The sequence below is a fragment of the Ictalurus punctatus genome, chromosome 16 (genome assembly GCF_001660625.3).
Source record: "Ictalurus punctatus breed USDA103 chromosome 16, Coco_2.0, whole genome shotgun sequence".
Classification (NCBI taxonomy): domain Eukaryota; kingdom Metazoa; phylum Chordata; class Actinopteri; order Siluriformes; family Ictaluridae; genus Ictalurus; species Ictalurus punctatus.
The window spans coordinates 18,850,996-18,872,498 of NC_030431.2; the positions used below are offsets into that span (position 1 = coordinate 18,850,996).

At 40.8% G+C, this 21,503-nt stretch overlaps 1 protein-coding gene across 2 annotated transcripts in view; it reads left to right on the plus strand.

Moving 5' to 3' along the window:
* Positions 1-21,179, plus strand: part of tln1 (talin 1) — an 86,808-nt gene extending 65,629 nt beyond the window's left edge. For both annotated transcript variants that reach the window (XM_017489074.3, XM_017489075.3), the window contains 23 exons: positions 405-548; positions 1,211-1,372; positions 1,591-1,731; positions 2,011-2,192; positions 2,901-3,033; positions 3,293-3,394; positions 3,505-3,675; positions 3,941-4,186; positions 4,384-4,503; positions 4,661-4,807; positions 5,018-5,184; positions 6,687-6,870; positions 8,518-8,643; positions 9,472-9,588; positions 10,106-10,291; positions 10,385-10,492; positions 13,203-13,308; positions 14,036-14,160; positions 14,729-14,854; positions 15,032-15,094; positions 15,589-15,771; positions 18,728-18,853; positions 19,675-21,179. In XM_017489074.3, the coding sequence (XP_017344563.2) occupies positions 405-548; positions 1,211-1,372; positions 1,591-1,731; positions 2,011-2,192; positions 2,901-3,033; positions 3,293-3,394; positions 3,505-3,675; positions 3,941-4,186; positions 4,384-4,503; positions 4,661-4,807; positions 5,018-5,184; positions 6,687-6,870; positions 8,518-8,643; positions 9,472-9,588; positions 10,106-10,291; positions 10,385-10,492; positions 13,203-13,308; positions 14,036-14,160; positions 14,729-14,854; positions 15,032-15,094; positions 15,589-15,771; positions 18,728-18,853; positions 19,675-19,809 (3,300 nt within the window). In that variant the 3' untranslated portion in view covers positions 19,810-21,179. The remainder of the gene's footprint in view (positions 1-404; positions 549-1,210; positions 1,373-1,590; positions 1,732-2,010; positions 2,193-2,900; positions 3,034-3,292; positions 3,395-3,504; positions 3,676-3,940; positions 4,187-4,383; positions 4,504-4,660; positions 4,808-5,017; positions 5,185-6,686; positions 6,871-8,517; positions 8,644-9,471; positions 9,589-10,105; positions 10,292-10,384; positions 10,493-13,202; positions 13,309-14,035; positions 14,161-14,728; positions 14,855-15,031; positions 15,095-15,588; positions 15,772-18,727; positions 18,854-19,674) is intronic.
* The last annotated feature ends 324 nt before the right edge of the window (positions 21,180-21,503 follow it).

Consider the following 21,503-nt stretch of genomic DNA (forward strand, 5'->3'; position numbering starts at 1 on the left):
TGATTTTGCTGCAGCTGTTTTTCAAAACTTGCGATGCAATTTTGGAGGTTGGAGGTTTTTGTGCCCTTTTTTTTTTTTTTTTTTAAATTTGCAGAAAACCACTTCAATTAGCAAAATCACAACTGCGTGAAATTTTTTTTGCACAGTCTTTCGGAGTGATGCTTGTTTGTGAGACCTTTTAGCTGTACTCGTGTTTAACGCACATGAATCAGAGTGGCTATGACTGAATGCGCATCGTGATGACGCCAGATCTGCGGAAAATCCATGGTAATTTTGAAACATCGCAAGCTCCTGTGCATATTGCAGCGTTCATTTGTGTCGATTTCAGCGATCCCAAAATCCTGGAGGGACTGATTAAAATGCTACTCCTGATTTAATTGAACTCTCCCCTCTCTCTCTTTCAGGGTGCCTACATGGTGGGTGTGTCTGACCCGAACAGCCATGCTGGACAAAAGGGTCTGGTGGATCCGGCTCAGTTTGCCAAAGCCAAACAATCCATTCAGATGGCCTGTCAGAACCTGGTGGACCCCGCCTGCACTCAGTCCCAGGTACCGTTCATCCTAGATGTTCACCAAGTTCCACAGCTATACTGGATAGCAGTGATTATCCTTTTTATACATACTGTCAGTGCATGACGTGTCCCTTGACAGATTTTGAAAAAGTAAATCGTCTCACGTTTGACATTTTTCCACACGCGGCGATTAGGAAAAGACCCAAAGGTGTCACTCGCACAAGTATTGTTAGTGAAATAATCCTCAAAATTCATGCAATCCTGTTTCATGACAAGGAGATAGAGTCAGACGTGCTGTATATTGCTGGTTCATTTGTGCACAGACCAGAAGCATAAGCAGTGAAAACGCAAACCAGGTGAAGATGTTTTAAGGAAAAGCAGACCTTGGTATCTTGCTGCTCTTTTTTTTTTGTTGTGATTTTTGTTATATTATATTTTCCCCTTCCAGCTATGTTTATTGCCTTTCGCTTACATCAGTCAGGAAAATTCAGTGCTCATCATATCACACCACAAGACAAGCACTTTTCCAGTATTTTTCAATATTTCGAATATATATTCTGAATATTCTAGAGATTTTTTTTGTCTATTTGTGTGTGTGTGTGTGTGTGTGTGTTTGCTTAAAAAGTCATCCTCAAAGGTCATGTCTGTCATCAGACTTTTCAGATGTTTTTTTTTCCCCACACCTCTGCATTTCCCAAGGTCCTCTCTGCTGCCACGATTGTTGCCAAACACACCTCCGCCCTATGCAACGCCTGCCGCCTCGCCTCCTCCAAAACGTCAAACCCTGTTGCTAAGCGACAGTTTGTCCAGAGTGCCAAAGAAGTGGCGAATAGCACAGCCAACCTTGTCAAGTCAATCAAAGTGAGTGTTCATGCCAAACAAACTTTTTCAGTTTATGGATTAAGATGATAAAAATTTACCAACAAGTCAAAAGAAGAACCAGACTCTTGTAAAGTTTTGAGAAGCTTTGATTAATATTAGCTGCTAGGTTCAGGATTATCTGTGATTTGAATGTTTGAGGTGTGTATGAAAGAAAATTCGTACACCGTGTATAAGTGGATATGACTGTGTGTGCTCAGGCCCTGGATGGAGCCTTTAACCAGGAGAACAGGCAGAAGTGCAAGGCCTCCACAGGGCCGCTGATCGAGGCTGTGGATAATCTCGCTGCGTTTGCTTCCAACCCAGAGTTCGCCAGTGTGCCTGCACAGATCAGCCCAGAGGTACCATAACATTTTATATTACAAACATCTACAGTATAACTATCTGTTTTATCTAATACTGACAAGAATACAGGCTGAACGTTTGTGTTTTAACGGTTATTTATGAATGTAGTATTGTGCACCCTCCTAATTGAAGTTTATCCTGTTGTTTTGAAAGGTAAACAAGCTAATCACGTTAAGTAATCGTCTGAGTTTTGTGTAACATTAGGCTGGGCCCATAATTAGCCTAATTACTTTACATAGATTGACATGATTTTGTGTTTGTGTGCGTGCCCATAGGGTCTGGCTGCGATGGAGCCCATCGTGGCTGCAGCTAAAACTATGCTGGAGAGCTCAACAGGTCTGATCCAGACCGCACGCTCTCTGGCCGTGAACCCCAAAGACCCACCCAAGTGGTCAGTGCTGGCCGGCCACTCCAGGACCGTGTCCGACTCCATCAAGAAGCTCATCACCAACATGAGGTACTGCCATGCTTTAAAGGCTAGCCAGTACACACACACACACACACACACACATTGAACTGAACACCATCCCACTCCTACTGCAATATTTGCACATTTCTGCATTGACTCTTGCAGCTAATGTATTTATAAAAAATATCATATTTAATTTATCGTCACTATTATACACTTTACCTGGCTGCTACCACAGTAACTGCTATGCCCATATTTGGTATAAGCTAATCTGCTGAATACTGAGTTATAGCATGTTATGTTTATATTTATACCATTTTTAAATTATATTGTTACTCTTTGGCACCTATCTTTTACACTACCTGTTATATCGGACGCTTCCACACTAAAACTGTGTACTGGTCGGCGCTACACTGTCACTTACTGTACCAGCTGTATATGGTTGAAATGACAATAAAGTGAACTTGAACTTGAGTAACAGTACTAAACTAAAACTGTATCAAGTTAGTTCATGTCCCAAAACCTAACATCCAGTGGAGTTGGTGGTTTTCTGTAAACTTGAACAAAATGCTATTTGACGTTTTTCTTCAACTTCCTTGACTCTGCTACTTCTCTTCTAGATATTTAACAGTGAGATATTTGTTTAGCGTCTCTCAGTTTGTACCCTCAGTCATTAGTACCTGTTGCCTAACTATTGTCAGTTTAGTGCATCTGGAGATCAGTGCTGATGCTTGTCTCTTTGTTGAATCCATACAGAGATAAGGCTCCAGGTCAAAGAGAGTGTGACGAGGCCATTGAGGTTCTCAATAACTGCATCCGTGAAGTGGACCAGGCTTCTCTTGCTGCCATTAGCCAACAACTCGCACCCAGAGACGACATCTCCCATGAGGTGTGTGTCGTCCCTTCAGAATTCACACCCATTACATACTTGAACAAACAGGAAAAAGTTGAAGTCCTTAAGTTCTATTGGGAATTTCCAGAGGAAACTTTATATCTTATTTATTTTTAATATACCCGTTAGCAGGGGTATGACCATAAATTAGTATCTATTGCGATTAGCATTCATTTAAATTGTTTTTTTTTTTTTTTAATTGAGAGTCGGTAATGGTAATTGGATTTAGCGGAGAACATGTTGTTTGTTGTCTCAGGCTCTGCATGAGCAGATGGCAGCCTCAGTGCAGGAGATTAGCCACCTGATCGACCCAGTGGCCATTGCAGCTCGCTCCGATGCTTCCCAGCTGGGACACAAGGTACACTTTACACCTCACGTCATCTTTACGGATAAACCTTGCATTCTTCCTCCTTCCGATCACAAGGGTTTCTGTCTGGTGGTACCATGTGGTTGTTCTTGGTCTTGCAGGTGTCTCAGATGGCGAGCTACTTCGAGCCGCTCATCATGGCATCCATTGGCACTGCGTCGAAAATCCTGAACAGCCAGCAGCAGATGAGCGTGCTGGACCAGACAAAGACTCTGGCAGAGTCTGCCTTACAGATGCTCTATACAGCCAAGGAAGCAGGCGGCAACCCTAAGGTGCTTTTATTGTTAAAGATTTCACCTGTAGATTAACCGCCATTTTTCTCTGAATCCTGCTGAACACTATGTATAAGTCCTGGAATTCAAGTGTTTAGGGTAAAGCTCTGTTCAATGCAGTGAAGTCTGATATTGCATATGTTTCTTGTGTTACATACGCTATTCCTGTCCATAAAAAGTATTTAAGATGCTTAAATCCCTTGCTCCAGAATCAGTAGTAAGACTGAGTGAGCTTTATTGTTTGTCTCCTTGGTGTTGCTCCCAGGCGGCTCACACCCAGGAAGCCCTGGAGGAATCTGTGCAGATGATGAAGGAGGCTGTTGATGACCTGGGAGGTACGATGGCTGAAGCAGCCAGTGCAGCAGGAGCTGTAGGAGGCATGGTGGACTCTATCACTCAGGCCCTCAACAAATTGGAGGACCCTGGAGTGGAGCCTGAAGGAAGCTTTGTGGATTACCAGACTACTATGGTGAAGACAGCCAAGGCTATTGCAGTCACTGTGCAGGAGATGGTATGTCCTTAGTGTTTAAATGTTCCTTTTGACTAATCCCAAGTTGATTAAGACTGCAGTTATGCAATCGGGACAGTGTTTTTAAATAAATGCATTTTACAAAGTCAAGCTCAGGTTATGTGTCACGCTAAAAAGCAATAAATAAAAAAAAAACCCATACGAACTGAATTTCTGGTATTCGTTTGCTGCTTCACCAGGTGACCAAATCAAACACCAACCCTGATGAGCTTGGAGGCCTGGCCAATCAGCTGACCACCGAGTTTGGTGACTTGGCATCAGAGGCTAAATGTGCCGTCATCACTGCTGAGAGTGATGAGGTACCCAGTAACACTTTTACTCTCTCAGTGGTCCCATTTGAATTGATGATTCCTTCAGTGTATATTTTTGTGTGGAAGGATCTGCACCCTCACTCTGCGCCTGCTGGTGCATATATACGTGTGTAATGAAGTCATTATCTTTCCTACACACTTCTAGATTGGCTCTCACATTAAGAAGCAGGTAACAGATCTTGGCTACAGTTGCACTGGATTAGTCACCAAGGCTGGAGCGCTGCAGTGCAGTCCCAATGATTCAATCACCAAGAAAGAGCTCATTGACGCCGCTCGCAAAGTCTCTGAGAAAGTGAGTGAAGTGTTCCCTTACAGCCTCATACTTCATCAGATTGTAGTAGCTGGTTGTCTCGCAGAGTTAGCCAGAAATAGTTAAGGGTTTATTGTGATATTCAAATGTGTAATTTGCATATTTACCTTTTCACTCATTCCTACATTATTAAAGTATTGATAATGTCTAAAATCAAAACTGTCTCTCTCTCTCTCTCGCTCTCGGTTTCAGGTGTCTCATGTGTTGGCTGCGCTGCAGGCCGGTAACCGTGGTACCCAGGCATGTATCACAGCTGCCAGTACTGTGGCTGGCATCATTGCTGATCTTGACACCACCATCATGTTTGCCACAGCGGGTACACTTAACAGGGAGAATGCAGAGACCTTCGCTGATCACAGGTTTCCAAACTTTCATGGTCTCCTAAAACACTTGGATTCATCATAATATGACCCCTGAAGACTTCGGCCCTGGTTACAGCTGAATGTTTAACTGTATTCTGTGTAAAATACTGATTGTCGTTTCAAATATTAGTTGGCTGATGGGGCAAACAAGTCAACTAACCCCTTTCCCCCCTTTTTATTATCAATTTTATGGCTGGGTAAAAAAAACTAACAAAAAAAAAACTGCAGTATGCATCACAGGGTACCTGTTTTGCATCACAGGTAAACAACAGTCTGCATTAATTTAACCAACTATATATATATATATATATATATATATATATATATTAGTTGGTTAAATTATACAGAAGTTTCCCCCTTTTTTCAATTCAATAATACCACTTTTTCTCAGTTCTGTCCCTTTACAATTTAGTACTAAGGGAGTTGTGCTTATACTAACGATAAACTCAATACTCACGTCCTTGACGTTTAAAACTCTATGCAACTTAAGCCTAAACCTCATTTACTGTAGGTCCCCTTGACCCGCTTTCAAAATGTTCTACTCGAGCAAACCAAGGAATAGTTTCACTTAGAAAATTTATCGCTCCATCACGCATGTCAGTCCGCTGAAGTTAAGGAGAAATGTCTTGGTTGTTGAGAAAAATCTCACTCCTCTAATTTGAAGTTGGCACGTGCCTTTGCGCCTTAGTTCAGACAGTCTTTTCCACTGAGGTGTTGGAGTCCATCCAGGGATGCCAAGGAATTGTGGTGGAAATTCTCCTCTAAAATGAGAAATCACTACCAAACACAAACGTATTCACGTAAATATTTTATTCAGTCAGCAATTGCTCACGAGCCCAGGTAGCCACTCTTACCTTACCTCAGAGTGCTATGGGGGTTGAGACAGAAATGGCACACTTATATAGCGCTTTTATCCAAAGCGCTTTACACTTTGTCTCATTCACCCATTCACATACACCAATGGTAGCAGAGCTGCCATGCAAGGTGCTAACTTGCCATTGGGAGCAAATTGGGGTTCAGTGTCTTGCCCAAGGACACTTCGGTATGTGGAGTCATGTGGGCCGGGAATCGAACCGCCAACCCTATGATTAGTGGACGACCCGCTCGACCACCTGAGACACAGCCTGTCTTGTATATGGTTACATTCATGAATTATTCATTTTATAGTTCTTTTTCTATTCATTTAGTAAAGAACAAGGAAAATACGCATCCTATTGGATGACTGAGTATATCTATTATCATATTTTAACATAATAGGCCCCACCTCCTATCTTCCCCACCATCATCATCTTCACATCACATATCCCCATCTTAATTCATCCATTTCAGTTATTTTTTTCCTTGCCCTTGCCTGAGTGGGGCTGTCTGGGTCAGTTCTCCAGACAGGGAAGTTCATAAATTTCATTTCCCCATTTGTCTGTTTATTTTTTTTCCCCTCAGATTTGGACTGCTTTATTCACTGTTATGTTATTAATCTTAATATTCTCCATACCTTCCAGAGAGAATATCCTGAAGACAGCTAAAGTTCTGGTAGAGGACACCAAGCTGCTGGTGTCTGGAGCAGGAGCCAGTCAGGAGAAGCTGGCCCAGGCTGCCCAGTCCTCAGTCAACACCATTACCAAACTGGCTGATGTGGTCAAGCTGGGGGCCGCCAGCCTGGGCTCTGAGGACCCCGAGACACAGGTACGGCTGTCCTTTATGTCTGTCTGAAAAACTCTCGTTTTTTTTATTCCTTTATACAGTTAGCTCCAGATTCATTGTATGGGGTCTTGCTGGTAAATTAGCTTAACCTCAGACTGAAAATATGAGAGAAGTATAGCTTTAATTGAAGCCCATTTATTCTAAGGGGGGATAAAAACAATCCTGTCTTACTTTCTTATTGTTCTTGAATAATTTACTTCTTTATATACCTCTCATTTTTAGTTTGAGAGTGAGCTAAATAACCACAAAGACATCTTTTTACCCATATTTACCAAGGGTGCCAATAATGCTGGTACCAGCTGTATAAGCTCCTGCTGGTTTTTAACTAGCTGTGTGAAATATTCTTTTATTACATGCTGATTTAATTTCTCAGCACGTCTGAGCAAAATTATTCTTAATATCTGTAGCATCTGATGTTCTCGATACGGTCGTTGAAACAAGTCTCCATCCTTCTTGAAAGTCTGTCTTGGATAAATTACTGTGCAGACAGACCGTGTTGTTGCACTCAGTTCTTCTTTCTTTGTTTCCCACTTTTCAAACTGCTCTCTTCTTGACAAACAAGACACTTTTTTCTTCCTGTGGCTTTCCTGTTGGTCAGGATGTGGGTACTGCTTGTGTGTGTTTTCTTTGCTCATCAGGACGTGTGTGTGTGTGTGTGTGTGTGTGTGTGTGTGTGTGTGTGTTTTCATGTTTGTCTTATGGGAATGAAGAAAGACGCACATGTTGGCCAGCATGGTTTTCTTTGCGGCCTTATGGAGAACACGGGCAGTGCACACTGCATTTTGGCACACAGTTCTGCTTCCTCTCGTTTCTATGGCAACATTCAGAAACTCCTGGAAAAAAAACATTTGAAAATGCTGGAAATAGTTTATTGTTTACTTCAGTGAAAAGCACAAGCGGCCACTGAGGCAAAAATATACAGTGAAGTATACGTACAGGATTTTTATATCTATTTCTTATGACTGTGCAGCTGTATACGGTCCTGAAGGCCACTAACGAAAGTCATTCTGGGTCTTTGTTCTTTCTGCCATTGGCTGTTTGTTTTTTTGTGTTGTTTTTTTTTTTTTAGACAAGGTTTGTTTGGTATGAGAATGCTCAGACAGTGTGGCTCCTTGCTCGGTTGTTGTTTAACATTAACTCAGTTTAACAAGGCTTATTCTTCACTACAGGAGTCCCTGAATTTATATCACAACCCTGCTCCCCTTATCATTAACCTCATATTGTACTGTCTGGTACAAAATTCCATTTAGGCATTAGATTTTATGGTAATAATTCTAGTATATTTCTATATTACATGCTGTCAACTTCCAAAACTCCATATGGCCTCTATTGCAGAGCACAAATGATCAGTCAACAGGATGTTGGTCAGATTGAAGCGATTTTGAACTTTGCTTAACGTTCATTTGCTTACTTCACGTGTACCCACATCACTACTCCACGAATACCTTTGTTTTTTTCTTTCTTTTTCCATTCATGACTGCTGCACATTTGATTGTGTTTACGTCCATATCGCCGTGTTTCAGTTAGTACACTACTACTTCCGTGTGAGTGAATGTGTGTGGACAGTAGAGGTCAGTGTTGGTCTTCTCGGTGCTATTCACAGTAACAAAGCTGTGCTCTCTGCTACAGGTGGTCCTGATCAACGCAGTCAAAGATGTGGCTAAAGCTCTGGGTGACCTCATCAGAGCCACCAAGGCAGCAGCCGGCAAGCCTCATGACGATCCGGCCATGCTCCAGCTGAAGAGCTCTGCAAAGGTAGTTCACTGGTGCTAAAGTACACTGATCACTAATCAGCTCAAGTAAATGTTATTTTGTATAGCGTGTTTAACAACAGACACCGTCACATAGCAGCTTTACAGAAATCTAGGTCTAGATACAGTTTGCTACAGAGCGAGCTGACATGACCGTGACGAGGATAAACCAAACTCAGAAGGGAACTCGCTGAGTGACAGCCGATAGCCACTCGGAGCTAAACTCAAAGCTTATTTTAGGGCTTAAATACATCTACGGTGTTTGGATTTGTTTTTAATAAAATAAATAAAAGTTTGCTGTCCCTGATGCGGGTAACATTACATCACAAATGTTAGGGTGACCATATTCTGGTTTTCTAAAAAGAGGACACTAATATAATGAAGTAGCTGTCCATAGTGTGTTAGTATTCCCTTCTTTTTTTTATCAAAATGTACCTGTAATCTGATTAGTTTGTTTTTTGATGTAACTGTAACGGATTACAGTTATCCGTTTTTTTGTATCCTAATTGCGTAACGCCGTTACATATATTCCGTTACTCCCCGAGCCTGCATGCTAGTGAGAAATCCCTGCTGTGGTTAGTGACCTGATGGAGAATGGGATCATCTTCAAAGATTGGGAACCTGAATACTGGGTGATAATAAATTCAAATAAAATCGGGCCAGGCAAATACTGGTGATACTATTGGAGTATATTCAATAAGATACTGTCTTTTTATTTATTTTATTTATATATTTATCATTTCTGTTTACATTCCTTATGCCTTAATCATATATGCTTGTATTATATGGAGACTTGCACTCACTAAATCGCAATACTGATTGCTGTCATTAGGTCATGGTCACGAACGTCACGTCCCTGCTGAAGACAGTGAAGGCTGTGGAGGACGAGGCTACTAAAGGCACGCGGGCACTGGAGGCCACCATTGAGCACATCAAGCAGGAGTTGACTGTGAGGAACTCCTTCACTTCATCCTCGCACTCATTTAAGCTCAGACTAAACCAGTTTAAAAGCTAGTAAGCTTACCAGTGACTGTTCAGGACAGCTTAAGGTAGCTGATGACGTCACTGAAATGAAATATTGAATGCTTTTTAATATTTCCTAATTTAAGCGTTAACTATGTTAGGAGAGCCAAGTTTAAACCCTGACGATACCAGAACAGCACGTGTGGTCCGCTAGCTTATTTAAAGAGAAGAGTGCTTACATTTTTTTTTATTTTTAGCCTTGGATTATCTGGAGCAGAATGAGCACGTTAATGTAAATCTGTGATTTGAATTACAGCCAGCGCTCTCGTCATAGAAAATGAATGAACACCTTCTGATAAGTCCAGCAGGGCTGTGGAATGATGCTGAGATAATGATACTAAACAATAACATGTCGTTTCGTTAAATCAGTATTTAGAGGTCCTGCTTTGAACGTTACTGGGCTGTTACGGTTTTCGATGACTCCGTGTCATGTTGTCCCTTAGGTGTTCAGCAGTCTAGATCCTCCTCCAAAGACGGCTACTCCTGAGGAGTTTATCCGCATGACCAAAGGCATCACACAGGCCACAGCCAAAGCAGTGGCTGCTGGAAACTCGTGTCGCCAGGAGGACATCATCGCTACTGCCAACCTGAGCAGAAGAGCCATCGCCGAAATGCTGCACTCCTGCAAGGTGACACAAACTCTTCCAGCCTAGCCCATAGCTCTCAGCTTGGAGTTTTCTTCCTGTTTACGTAATTATTATTTTTATGCTCTCTCCCTGCAGCAAGCAGCTTACCACCCAGAGGTAAACCAGGAGGTGCAGACTCGTGCGCTACGCTTCGGAACGGAGTGCGCCACCGGCTACCTGGCTCTCCTGGAACACGTGCTTGTGGTAAGTTAGTGCCCCTTATTGACTCGAGTGTTTACAGCTGCTGCAGTCAGGGAGATCCCCTTGCTCTTTTACACACACACAGTTGTCTCAAGACTTCTGGGGGTGTCGTTAATGGCATGTGTGGAATACTTAGTGTCATTTGACATTGAGCTGCTTGTTATTTCGGTGTAGCACTCCAGCAGCAGTGGGCCAAAATCTCTGCTTCCGGTCTCCCTTAGTGGTCTGCAGTGGAAGCACGTTCTCATCATGTTTGACCGTATCATATATTTGACAGTGTATTCACACTTTGTTGAATGTTCAAGTCTGTACCAAGGGCTAATTGTAGATTCGTTTGAATAGGAGCTCGTTATTGCAGGCTTGGGGGCACGGTGGCTTAGTGGTTAGCTTGTTTTCCTCGTACCTCCAGGGTTGGGGGTTCAAATCCTGCCTCCGCCTTGTGTGTGCAGAGTTTGCGCGTTCTCCCTGTGCTTTGCGGGTTTCCCCAAAGACATGCCTTGTAGGTAAGCTGATTGGCATTTCCAAATTGTCAATAGTGTGTGAATCCCCCGCCTTGTGCACCCAGTTCCTTGGGATAGGCTTCAGGCTCCTGACACTGTGTAGGATAAGTGGTGTGGAGAATGGATGGATGGATGGATATTGCAGGCTTGTTTTTACGCGAATGAAACTCTTCTGAACTGTTTGATTGATAGCACAGCAGTTGTAACATTATGTAATTTTCTCTGTGCACAGTTTTTGTGATAATAGGTATTGATTTCATTAGTTATTTAATTGATGTCTCTTTAATTCTGCTCGGTACATGCCAGTATCTCAGGTAAAGACTTTCATTCAAAGCAGTTTTACTGACAAGGTACTTATTCTACATATTACAAGCAGTCTTTCCCCACCATTCTGAATCTTAAACCAGGAACTAATGAACATGTTAAACCATCCCGTTATTGGATACTTGGCCCCAAGAGTGGATTGCTATTTTACACATGGTGTGCTCCACACTTAAGTTCACTTGCGGTGAAGTCCAAATCACGTTTATTTTTTGTTTTTTTATATATCTGTTTTAGATGTTCTGGACCATACCTGGGTTCAAAAACAGCTTTCACGCGCAACCAGGTGTGCTACAATATCAACTGAAATGGCCTGTTAGGAAATGACACTGTGAAAAAGCCCTTAGTATCAGCACACTAGGAAAAACTAGAAGTGTGTTACAAGTACACTGTATCCATTTTCCTGTGTAGATTAAGCTCGGGTACTTGACAGGCTGTCAAACGTTATTTGTGGCACACTTCCTAACAAACTGGGATATGCGAAGAAAAGAATTTCACTGTGCTGTAATGTATATGTGACCATGTCTTCCTCTTATTATTATTATTATTATTATTATTATTATTATTATTATTATTTTAAATAACCTGCACTTGTGAGTAGTATTCTCCTGACCCTTTTAATCTCTTGTCTCTGTTCTACTGGGGTGTATATATGTATGTGTGTGTGTGTGTGTGTTGGTTCACTGTGGTAGCCGGTGAGTAGGAGCTGATTGATCTGCACGAGTGTGTGCCCTTCATTGTGTGTATCCGAACAGTTTAACAGCATTTGACCCCAAGAGATATTCTTATCCACTCACACATGGCTCAACAATTTGAGTATTGCTGTTTTAATACAACAGTGTGGACTCAAATGTTTGTTTTCTACAGAACAATATGCATGACTGAGGAGTGAGTAATGTGCTATGCGAGCGTCATACCTATCTGACTATCCACAGAAATATGCTGTTGTAGGGTCAGTTTTTTTAATAAGTACGATCAAATGCTAATGAACACCTTATGAAATTGAAGCTAATGCTGCCCAAAAAGTGTTTTATTTTTATTATTATTCAAAGATTTATATATGTAAAGGAATGTAGGCTTATAGATTAAAAGATAAAACCATTTTCTGTTTGTTTGTATGATAAAGTGCAATACAGTAAGTTACAGATCATACTATGAGGGTGGTTCACACATGCAGTGAATTATTTAATGAAAATGATTTGCATGGTTTCAGTGTGTAATCATAACGAATTAACCAGGCACCTGAACATGCGGTGATAGTATCAGAACTGAAATGTCTCCATACCTTACATTAGAAACCGAAGCTCTGACAGCTGAACATTTTAATGTATAAAGTTGAGATTTTGTTTGTGTGCATGTGAGGTTTCGTCTGCTTTCAGGCAATGTGTTCGATATTGATTTGATGGTAACTCGGTGTGTGTAGTTATTTTAGGGAGTGTGTGTTATTCTTTTCTCTTCGTGTGAGTGTGTGTGTGTTGCTGGGGCTGAGGCTTTTCTTAGTGCTGTATTTGAATGGGCAGAGAGTGACATGCATGCCAGCCCTCGTAGCCACCAAACTAATTACAAACACCTGTTATACACTCACCAGCACAGCTCTAAAGGACACTCTGAGGACATTCTCTCTCTCACACACACACACACACTCTCACAAAACAAGAAAATTGTGTCGGTAAAACAAGAAAATGGTAGTATTTCGTGAAGTCAGTATGTGCATGATGACATGTTGGTCTGAGTTTGAGATAAAATGGACGCTTGCTGTAAGAAAGAAAGTCATGCACTGTATTACTAAACATTCAGCCAGTATGTCATGTTCTTTATTGGCTGTTATTCTCCCCATATGCAGAAAACTAGGTGTCGTCCATTTCCTCACTTGTTTCTTCATATTTCTCCAGATTATCCAAAAGCCAACTCACGATCTGAAGCAGCAGCTGGCAATCTTCTCCAAGCGTGTGGCTGGCTCCGTCACTGAGCTCATCCAGGCAGCTGAAGCTATGAAAGGTACTGAAATAAAAACATGTCTATAGCTACAAGATGCACTGCAAACCTAGCCTTACACTGTGTTCTTTCTCACACACACCCACAGCCAGGTTTTCCCACAAGGTTAAGTATATATGATGCCTCATATATACCATTGTGTGGGTTTTTTGTTATTACCTGGTAAGGAAAGCAACATACGTTCGCACATACCCTCTGTTCTTTCTCACAGAAACAAACCCACAGCTCAGTCAAGGTGCTATACACACATCTCAATTTAACAGATGACGGAGTGTTGGAGTATTGAAGGGTAGTTGGTGGTGTGCATGTTTGTGTGATAGTGGATGGGAGATTTATAACTGGTTCTACTGATTCTTTCAAATTGTTTGGGTAAAACATAAGAAGAGAAGTTATGATGGGACACCAAGAAGTTCAGCGGTCACAGTAAAAGTCAGTGAGCATAAAACCCTATCCACCGTGTCTATCGAAACCTGCACAAAGTTACATGCTATATGTCAATCTATATAGATCTTTCTATCAGTCTGTACTTCTCTAAAATCCATTCTTTCTCAATAAAATTTATCCCCCAAATTCAGACATATGTAATGCTCTAATATAATAACGCCTTCGTCACGCAGCAGACGAGATCAAAAGATCTAAAACGGCATACCTGACCCATCTACCAACTTTTAACCTGATTACATATTCAGCATTACTTTCCTAATCTCGAGCTTTTCTGTTTATCTGGCAGGCACTGAATGGGTGGACCCCGAGGATCCCACAGTCATCGCAGAGAATGAGCTTCTGGGTGCAGCGGCTGCCATCGAAGCTGCCGCCAAGAAACTGGAGCAGCTGAAACCACGAGCCAAGCCCAAGGTGAGCGGGCTTTTTCCACCGCCTTCAGCTCTGTCACACCCAAGCCAGCCACCTGCTACAGGCTTAACTGTTCCATAGTTGAGTTTCAGTCTTAGACTGGGTTACCACATTTAATACTGCTCTTACTGTGAGGGAAAGCCTTCCCGTGATTGAGGTGATGACTATGGGAAATGTCCAAGATCACATTATTAGCTGGAATACACCATTATGCTACATTAGCCATGACATTTTAGCATGGCAGGTTGAAAAGGGGCTTTGTCTTGCTTTGATATTGATGCATTGTGACTTTCTGGGAATCAACATGTCTACCTGTTCTCGTTTGCTTCACACAGTTTGCCCTGGGAAGAAAGGTAAACCTGAAATTGTAAGAAATATAAAAATCTGGGTTTCTTGATAACTCGATTTCTCATATGCAGCATGCTCTGAATCATTTTCATTTACGACGCCATCAGACAATAAGCCCTGGTGCCATTGTGCCGTTTTTCATCCATCATGCTGAAAAAAAATCCAGTAAAATCTCTGCCATGTGACAGAAATGATGGTGGCGTTGGCTTGTGTTTTTGAACAGGAGGCTGACGAGAGCCTGAACTTTGAGGAGCAGATTCTGGAGGCAGCCAAGTCCATCGCTGCAGCCACTAGTGCGCTGGTGAAGGCGGCATCTGCCGCACAGAGAGAGCTGGTGGCCCAGGGCAAGGTGAGAGCACCGCTCATATACCAAGACTTTGTGCAATAGACATAATGGCAGTCCATTTTAGCACATAGTATGGTGGTGTTTGGATTAAATGAACAGGGTTAATAAGATTTGGAGTTTTAAGGGGGGAAAAAAAAGACATTTGTTTATAATATCTGTGTGTTTGCCTCCTCTGCTCAGGTCGGCGCCATCCCAGCAAACGCAGTTGATGATGGACAGTGGTCTCAGGGTCTCATTTCAGCTGTAAGTGCTGTTTAGATTGGATAAATGTCTCCCGCATACAGTTAGGGCCATCAGTTTCAGAGATGGCAGATGGTGTTTGAAAGCCCTGCAACACAAACAGTAGCATGTCTCCGTAATTGGACACTTGGATAAGATTGTTTGTATATTTGTAAAGGTCACTTCATTATAAGAGATGATACCAATGGGAACTTAACGTTTAATTTAATGGCTGTTTGTCACTCAATCCTTATTTTAAAGACCGTATTCGCATTTTCTATATTGAATAATATAATTTTTAAACAGATTCCTCTAGCTTTAATCTCTGACAGATGTGGTCTCTGACTTCACTTTTACCATCATCAAGAAATCCAGCTCTTATGAATATTCAAATTGCAAAGCGTCCTTTCTCATCTGGGAAAAGAGCATTGCATGGCATTATATTTTACCTGATATTCACAGTAGGCAGATAAATGAAAGATTTGATGATGTAACCATGCTTATACTTTTTGTTCCAGGCCCGCATGGTTGCCGCAGCAACCAATAACCTGTGTGAGGCAGCGAACTCAGCAGTACAAGGCCATGCTAGTGAGGAGAAGCTCATTTCTTCAGCCAAACAGGTGGCTGCATCCACAGCTCAGCTTCTTGTGGCCTGCAAGGTCAAGGCTGACCAGGACTCGCAAACCATGAAGAGACTGCAGGTCAGTTGGGGATGTGGGTAAAGGTGAACGAGTTGAGAGTACGTACTCTCAGCAGGAGGAGCAGTAACCTAGGACACTCAGCTAGTAGTGAAAAAGCCAAAGACTAGGGAAAAAAAACAAGTCAGTCACTGAGACTTTTAAAGCCTTGTATCACACACATTGTTCTCTCTTATTCTTTCTCTCTTTGTTTCTTTCTCCGATTTCAATTCCGTTCCTTGTGTGTCACATGCTTCTACTCGAACTCTGATGCTCTGATATCGAAGACTCATAGGGTTTTTTTTTTCTCCGTCAGTCCACACAACAATAAAGTGTGTGTGGTGCTAGAGGTGCATCTGGAGCCAGGAATAGTCTCTGGTCTTACCGTCTAGGCTTACATGGCAATCCCATCCATGTCCAACTGTCCCATTAAGCTTAGGTCATTCTATGTTTAGTTCCATTATACACATCCTGTGGGTCAGTTGTTTTCTCTGGGAAACCTCAGCATGGATCAGCTAGCAGTTTTGTACTTTTAGCTTTGTTGTTTGTTTGTTTGAAATCTTTTCATTACATTAAAAATTAAGTGTATGGACAGTCACTCTGATATTGCACTGTTATAAGCAGGTATGTTTATGTAGTGTTTAACTTGAGCAAATGCACATTTAATGGTGCTTAGCCTATTTTTGTCTTGGGTATTCATCCAACCATTAGCATTTCCTCAATTAATTATAAGGTGTATCAATAGCCAGCCTGTCGGGAGTCTGCAAATAGCCTAATCCACTTAAGACTGTGGCACTTCTATGGTGTCCCAAGTTCTCCCATTCATTCAGTAGAGTCTTAGCCCTTATGAATGTGTAGCAGCAGCTGTACCCTGCTCATATGTGTGGTTCGAGGATTTCCTCAACCACGTTGTTTCTTCACTCTGAGACGGTCAGGGATAATTGAGGGCCGACAGTTGACTCCTGTTGAGCCTTTTAGCATTGTGGATCGATTAAGATGTTTATTATAGGAATTATTTATTTATTTATTTATTTTTATACCCCCTGGAGAGAATATGAGGGATTAATGTGTGTAATATGTGCCATTCGTATTACTTTTTATTTGGTTATAGAGTATTTATCACTTTCCTCACAAATAGAAGGAACATCTTGCATATTCTTGTGTTTTATTAGCATTTCTTGTTTTATTAGCATTTCTTCATTCTTGACAGAGATCATGTAAATACAAACTAGAGTGAATAAACAGACAGTTGGGATAGAGATACACAAAGTGTGTTAGGACTTGTTCTAGGTCTTTAGGAACAAATAATGTGTCAAGGCATATACAGTACTGTGCAAAAGTTGTAGGCACATGCAAAGAAATGCTGTGGAGTATAGATGCCTTCAAAATAAATTATTTTTTAAATACTATAAAGATCAGTAAACATTAGTAAATGAAACAAAGTCGATATTTTGTCTGACATAAAAATAGTAGTTTCCGGTACAGTTAGTGTAGTTTTATAAGGAAATGAGCTTTAAGTTTTATTGAGCATGTTGCAGAAGCAGTCACGGTTCTTCTGGAGACTTTGACTGTCGTACTTGTTTCTTATTTTTGCAGCGAAACCCAGCAGCCTTCATTGTGTTGTTTTTTTGTTTTTGTTTTTGTTTTTTTGGTCTTAAAAGTCTCTCTTACATAATATGCTGTTTTCTATACTGACAAACATACATTTTCCTGTAACATTTAATTTTGTGCTAGAGATCTAATGTTTGTGAATCTAAAATGTTTTTTGTATTGACTCGCTAATGTAAAAATCTATAACAACGTTTGTACTAAAAAAAATGTTTTAAAAAAATACGGTGCCTAAAACCTTTGCACAGTACTGTATATGTCCTTAATTCAGTTGTTTATTGTGGCTGTAGGGTGAAAATTTACTGTTAAAGGATACCTAAACACTACTGTGAAGAGAATACAAGGAAGCACAAAGAACGAGAGTACTAAGTGTCAACTATTCAAGTGAATATTTCTCAGTATTTGCGCATGCATTTTAAGTTGCACTTTTATATCAGTACAAAGTCATATGGACATTTTAGCTTTAAAAAAAAAAAAAAAAAAGAAATTTGGATGGACACCAGCTTTGTCTCATACACTGGTGTACCTATTCTGCCTTATGTCATAGTTGCTTTAAATGTTCAGATGAGTGAGCCTCTTAGCAGTAACATACTACATGCTGATGTTAAAATATAAACAATAAATATATCTCTCTCCACTGTGACAGTGCCGTACCCAGGCAACAAAGTGAGATTATGGCTCATGTCCTGGCCAGTCTAATGCTAGTATTGGGTAAGAGGACAAATTTAAAACTCTGACACTTGTACAGGCAGAGCATTGAATCTCTTCCAGTAGCAAGCAAGCAAGCAAGACATCTTTTGCCATCACTGCCTCAAAAGGCAAAACGGGGGAAAAAAATGTTTGAGGAAGAGCTGCCAGAGGAGTCAGTTAGATGTGTGTTTTGTTTCGAGTGAATCATCGGCAAACTACTCATTCACTCCGCATTGCCTTTTAAAGACATCCCTGGAGCAGTGTTATGGTTCACCACAGTCTTTCCAGGAGGTCTGCATTTCCCTATCATACATGTTTGAGGATGTATGATGCACTAAGATAGCAGTTAGGTCCTGAGTTGGCTCAGCTTTGGCTAAAGTGTCTGACCTTTGGTTAGCTTGGAGATTTAGGCCTATGGGTTCAAATTATGGTTTTGTTTTTAGAAATGTGCACCATTACAAAGAATGTGTAACGAATTTTTACTAACCAGTGATGTCTCCATGAGTGTTTCCGCAACACTATAATGTAGTGAATCACGAACATACATAAGCCAAGTGGAGAACAGAATAATGTGTAAAAACAGTGATATGGCAGAACTCATAGTGAGCTCTGTAGTACTGTTAATGAATTAACACATGTCATGAAAGTTTCGAAACATTCTTGATGCTTTCTTCTTCTCCAGGCTGCTGGCAACGCTGTTAAGAAGGCTTCAGATAATCTAGTGAAGGCGGCTCAGAAGGCTGCTTTTGACGCCCAGGATGACCAGGCTGTAATGGTGAAGAGCAAGATGGTGGGCGGCATCGCTCAGGTAAGACAGAGAGTCTGCAACACCTGCTTGAGTTGAGCTGGAATCTTAGTTATTAATGACATGCACATGCGAATATGGGTGTAACTTGTATGTACACGTTTTTTCAATGTAAAATGCGGGAACTCTTTTATGGTTATGCACAAATGAATAGAGTCGGCATGTTCAAAAATACAACTTCTCTCTCTTTGGTGGAGGACGCTGGGCCTTTTGGAGAGAGCGTGTTGTAGGGACTGGAATGATTTTTTTTTTTTTGTTTAGCTGCAAACTCTAAGCGCCATCCTTAAGTGGGATTATGCCTACAGTGTTCAATGCCATAATTTCTCTGGACCCAAATCATCCACTGATGCTCCAAATGTGTAACGGTCATTGATTTTCCCACTATAAAAGTGCTATTATAAACGAATCCCAAAGGGTTTCCCATTCCAAGAACGTGTAACTGAATCTTCGCATGCTTTTTTCCTCCCAACATCATTTACTGTTTTTGTTTAAAAAAATTTTTACCAAATTTGATTTGTACATTTCCTGGTGGTACTAACACAACATCAGAGTCTTTTTTGAGGTAACATAATTGGCGCATTGTGGGGGTGTGTGTGTGCGTGTGTTTAAATAAACAGTGACTCTCACGCACAGTGGCTGCAAACAATTTATATTTATTAAGCTCCATTATTTACAACTGTGGGTATGACCTGAATACAGACATTTGATGAACCCCAATTTTACTTTTTATCTTGCACATGTTTATGTATGATGGGATTAATACAGTGGTACAATTTTATTTATATATATATTTATTTATTTATTTTTGTTTTGTGTGTACACAGATCATTGCTGCTCAGGAGGAGATGTTAAGGAAGGAGAGGGAGCTGGATGAAGCCAGGCGGAAGCTAGCACAGATCCGACAGCAGCAGTATAAGTTCCTACCCTCAGAGCTGAGGGAGGATGGCCATGAGCAGTGAAGAGCTCCTCACACACACTCCGATACGCCACTCGGGGCTGTCAGACCTGAGCGCTTCTTCTATTCAAGTGTTTAGCTACGATCGCAGGCTTGCAGGCTTGCTGGAGTAACATCCAGGCTAAATAATTAAAGCGATGCAATGGGGTAAAAAGTGAACAAATGTATCAGGATATCTATTTTAAGTTGTTTATTTCTTTATTTGTCTCTTTTATGAGCATCACCGTGCCACCAGTTTCTTTTTGGCTTTTTGTTTTGGGTTTTTTTTTGCACATTGTATGCAAGTAACTGTGCTTTTAATAGAGCAATATGATTAGTTTAGTAGTAGATTATTTAGATTTAGTTTGATGTACCTAAAATGCATGGGTCCTTAGCTGAGCTACACTTGTTTTTAATGATCTGTACTCATTTCACAGAACTTCGGCTGTGTTGGACAGTAGTATTTTCTACGAGCTGAATAATTAGATGTGAGCATTTAAATGGTTTCTCGGTCACTGATCATTATGTGGAGATATATAGTGGGGTCCGTCGGATGACCAAAGCGTGTGGTAAGAGATATTTTGACCATTTCTGTGAGCGACTTCGGGATTGGGGGGGCGTTGTTTGTGACATTCAGTCAGCTTCCAAAGATGATGCGGTTTGATGATAAAGGCTGTCGGTTATGCCTTCTCCTGGTCATCTAAATCAGGAACAGTTGAGTGCATATTTGTGCCAATTGGACCAGCAGTGCAATGATTTAACTTTGCGTTGAAACAATTCAGAGAGAAAACATATCATTTTTTAAAAAGAAAAGAGTAATAAAGCTATGAAAATGTTACAAATGCTATCTTCTATTAAATTTATGTTAATACACGTTTGTCAGTGTTTTGTTGTTTGTAAGAACAGTTATGCCTACTGGTAATTCTGTCAAACTTCTGTCTGTTATGGAGTACAAAAAGCCATATTTTTCTTTTCTTTTTCTTTTTTTTGTGTCAAATCATGAATTATTGGTCAATATGGTGCTACAAAATGGCTTCCCTTATTAATATTGACGAACTGATTTTCAAGCATCAAAGTATTTGTAGTCTGAATGTTTATACAGATGACGACGTCATTCACATAACGACAGTAATTTGAAAATAGTTGATGAAATAATAAAACCCTTAGCAGTGTTTGGAATAAACAGTACTATCACAGAAATTTAAATAGCCATGTTTGATCAAAACAGCTATATTGCATTCAGTTCATTTAAAAGTGCCTGCATATGTTGTGGTTTTGTTTTGTTTTTTTAATAAGTGTGTATGCATAACTGTTTTCCAATACATTTTCCAATTTTATGTGCACTTCATTCTTTGTCTAACTTAACAAGATCATATAAATTCACTCTTCCATGGACATTGTTGTGTATCTTTTTTCCCCCTTTTTTTTTAACTAGGAAAGCAATCCTAAAAAAAAATCATACATTATATTTATATTATGAGATTTGTGGATACTTGACCATCGCACCCATATGTGGGTCTTCCCCAAACTGTTACCACAATGTTGGAAGCACACAGTTGTAATGGATGTTTGTGTGCTGTAGTATTACTATTTCTCTTCACTGGAGCTAAGGGTCCCAAACCTGTACTCGTTTCTCCTCGACCGACATCAGTGCCCGAGTTCACAAATTCTCTTGGGATTTGCTGAATGAGCAAATCCCCACAGCCATGCTCCAAAATC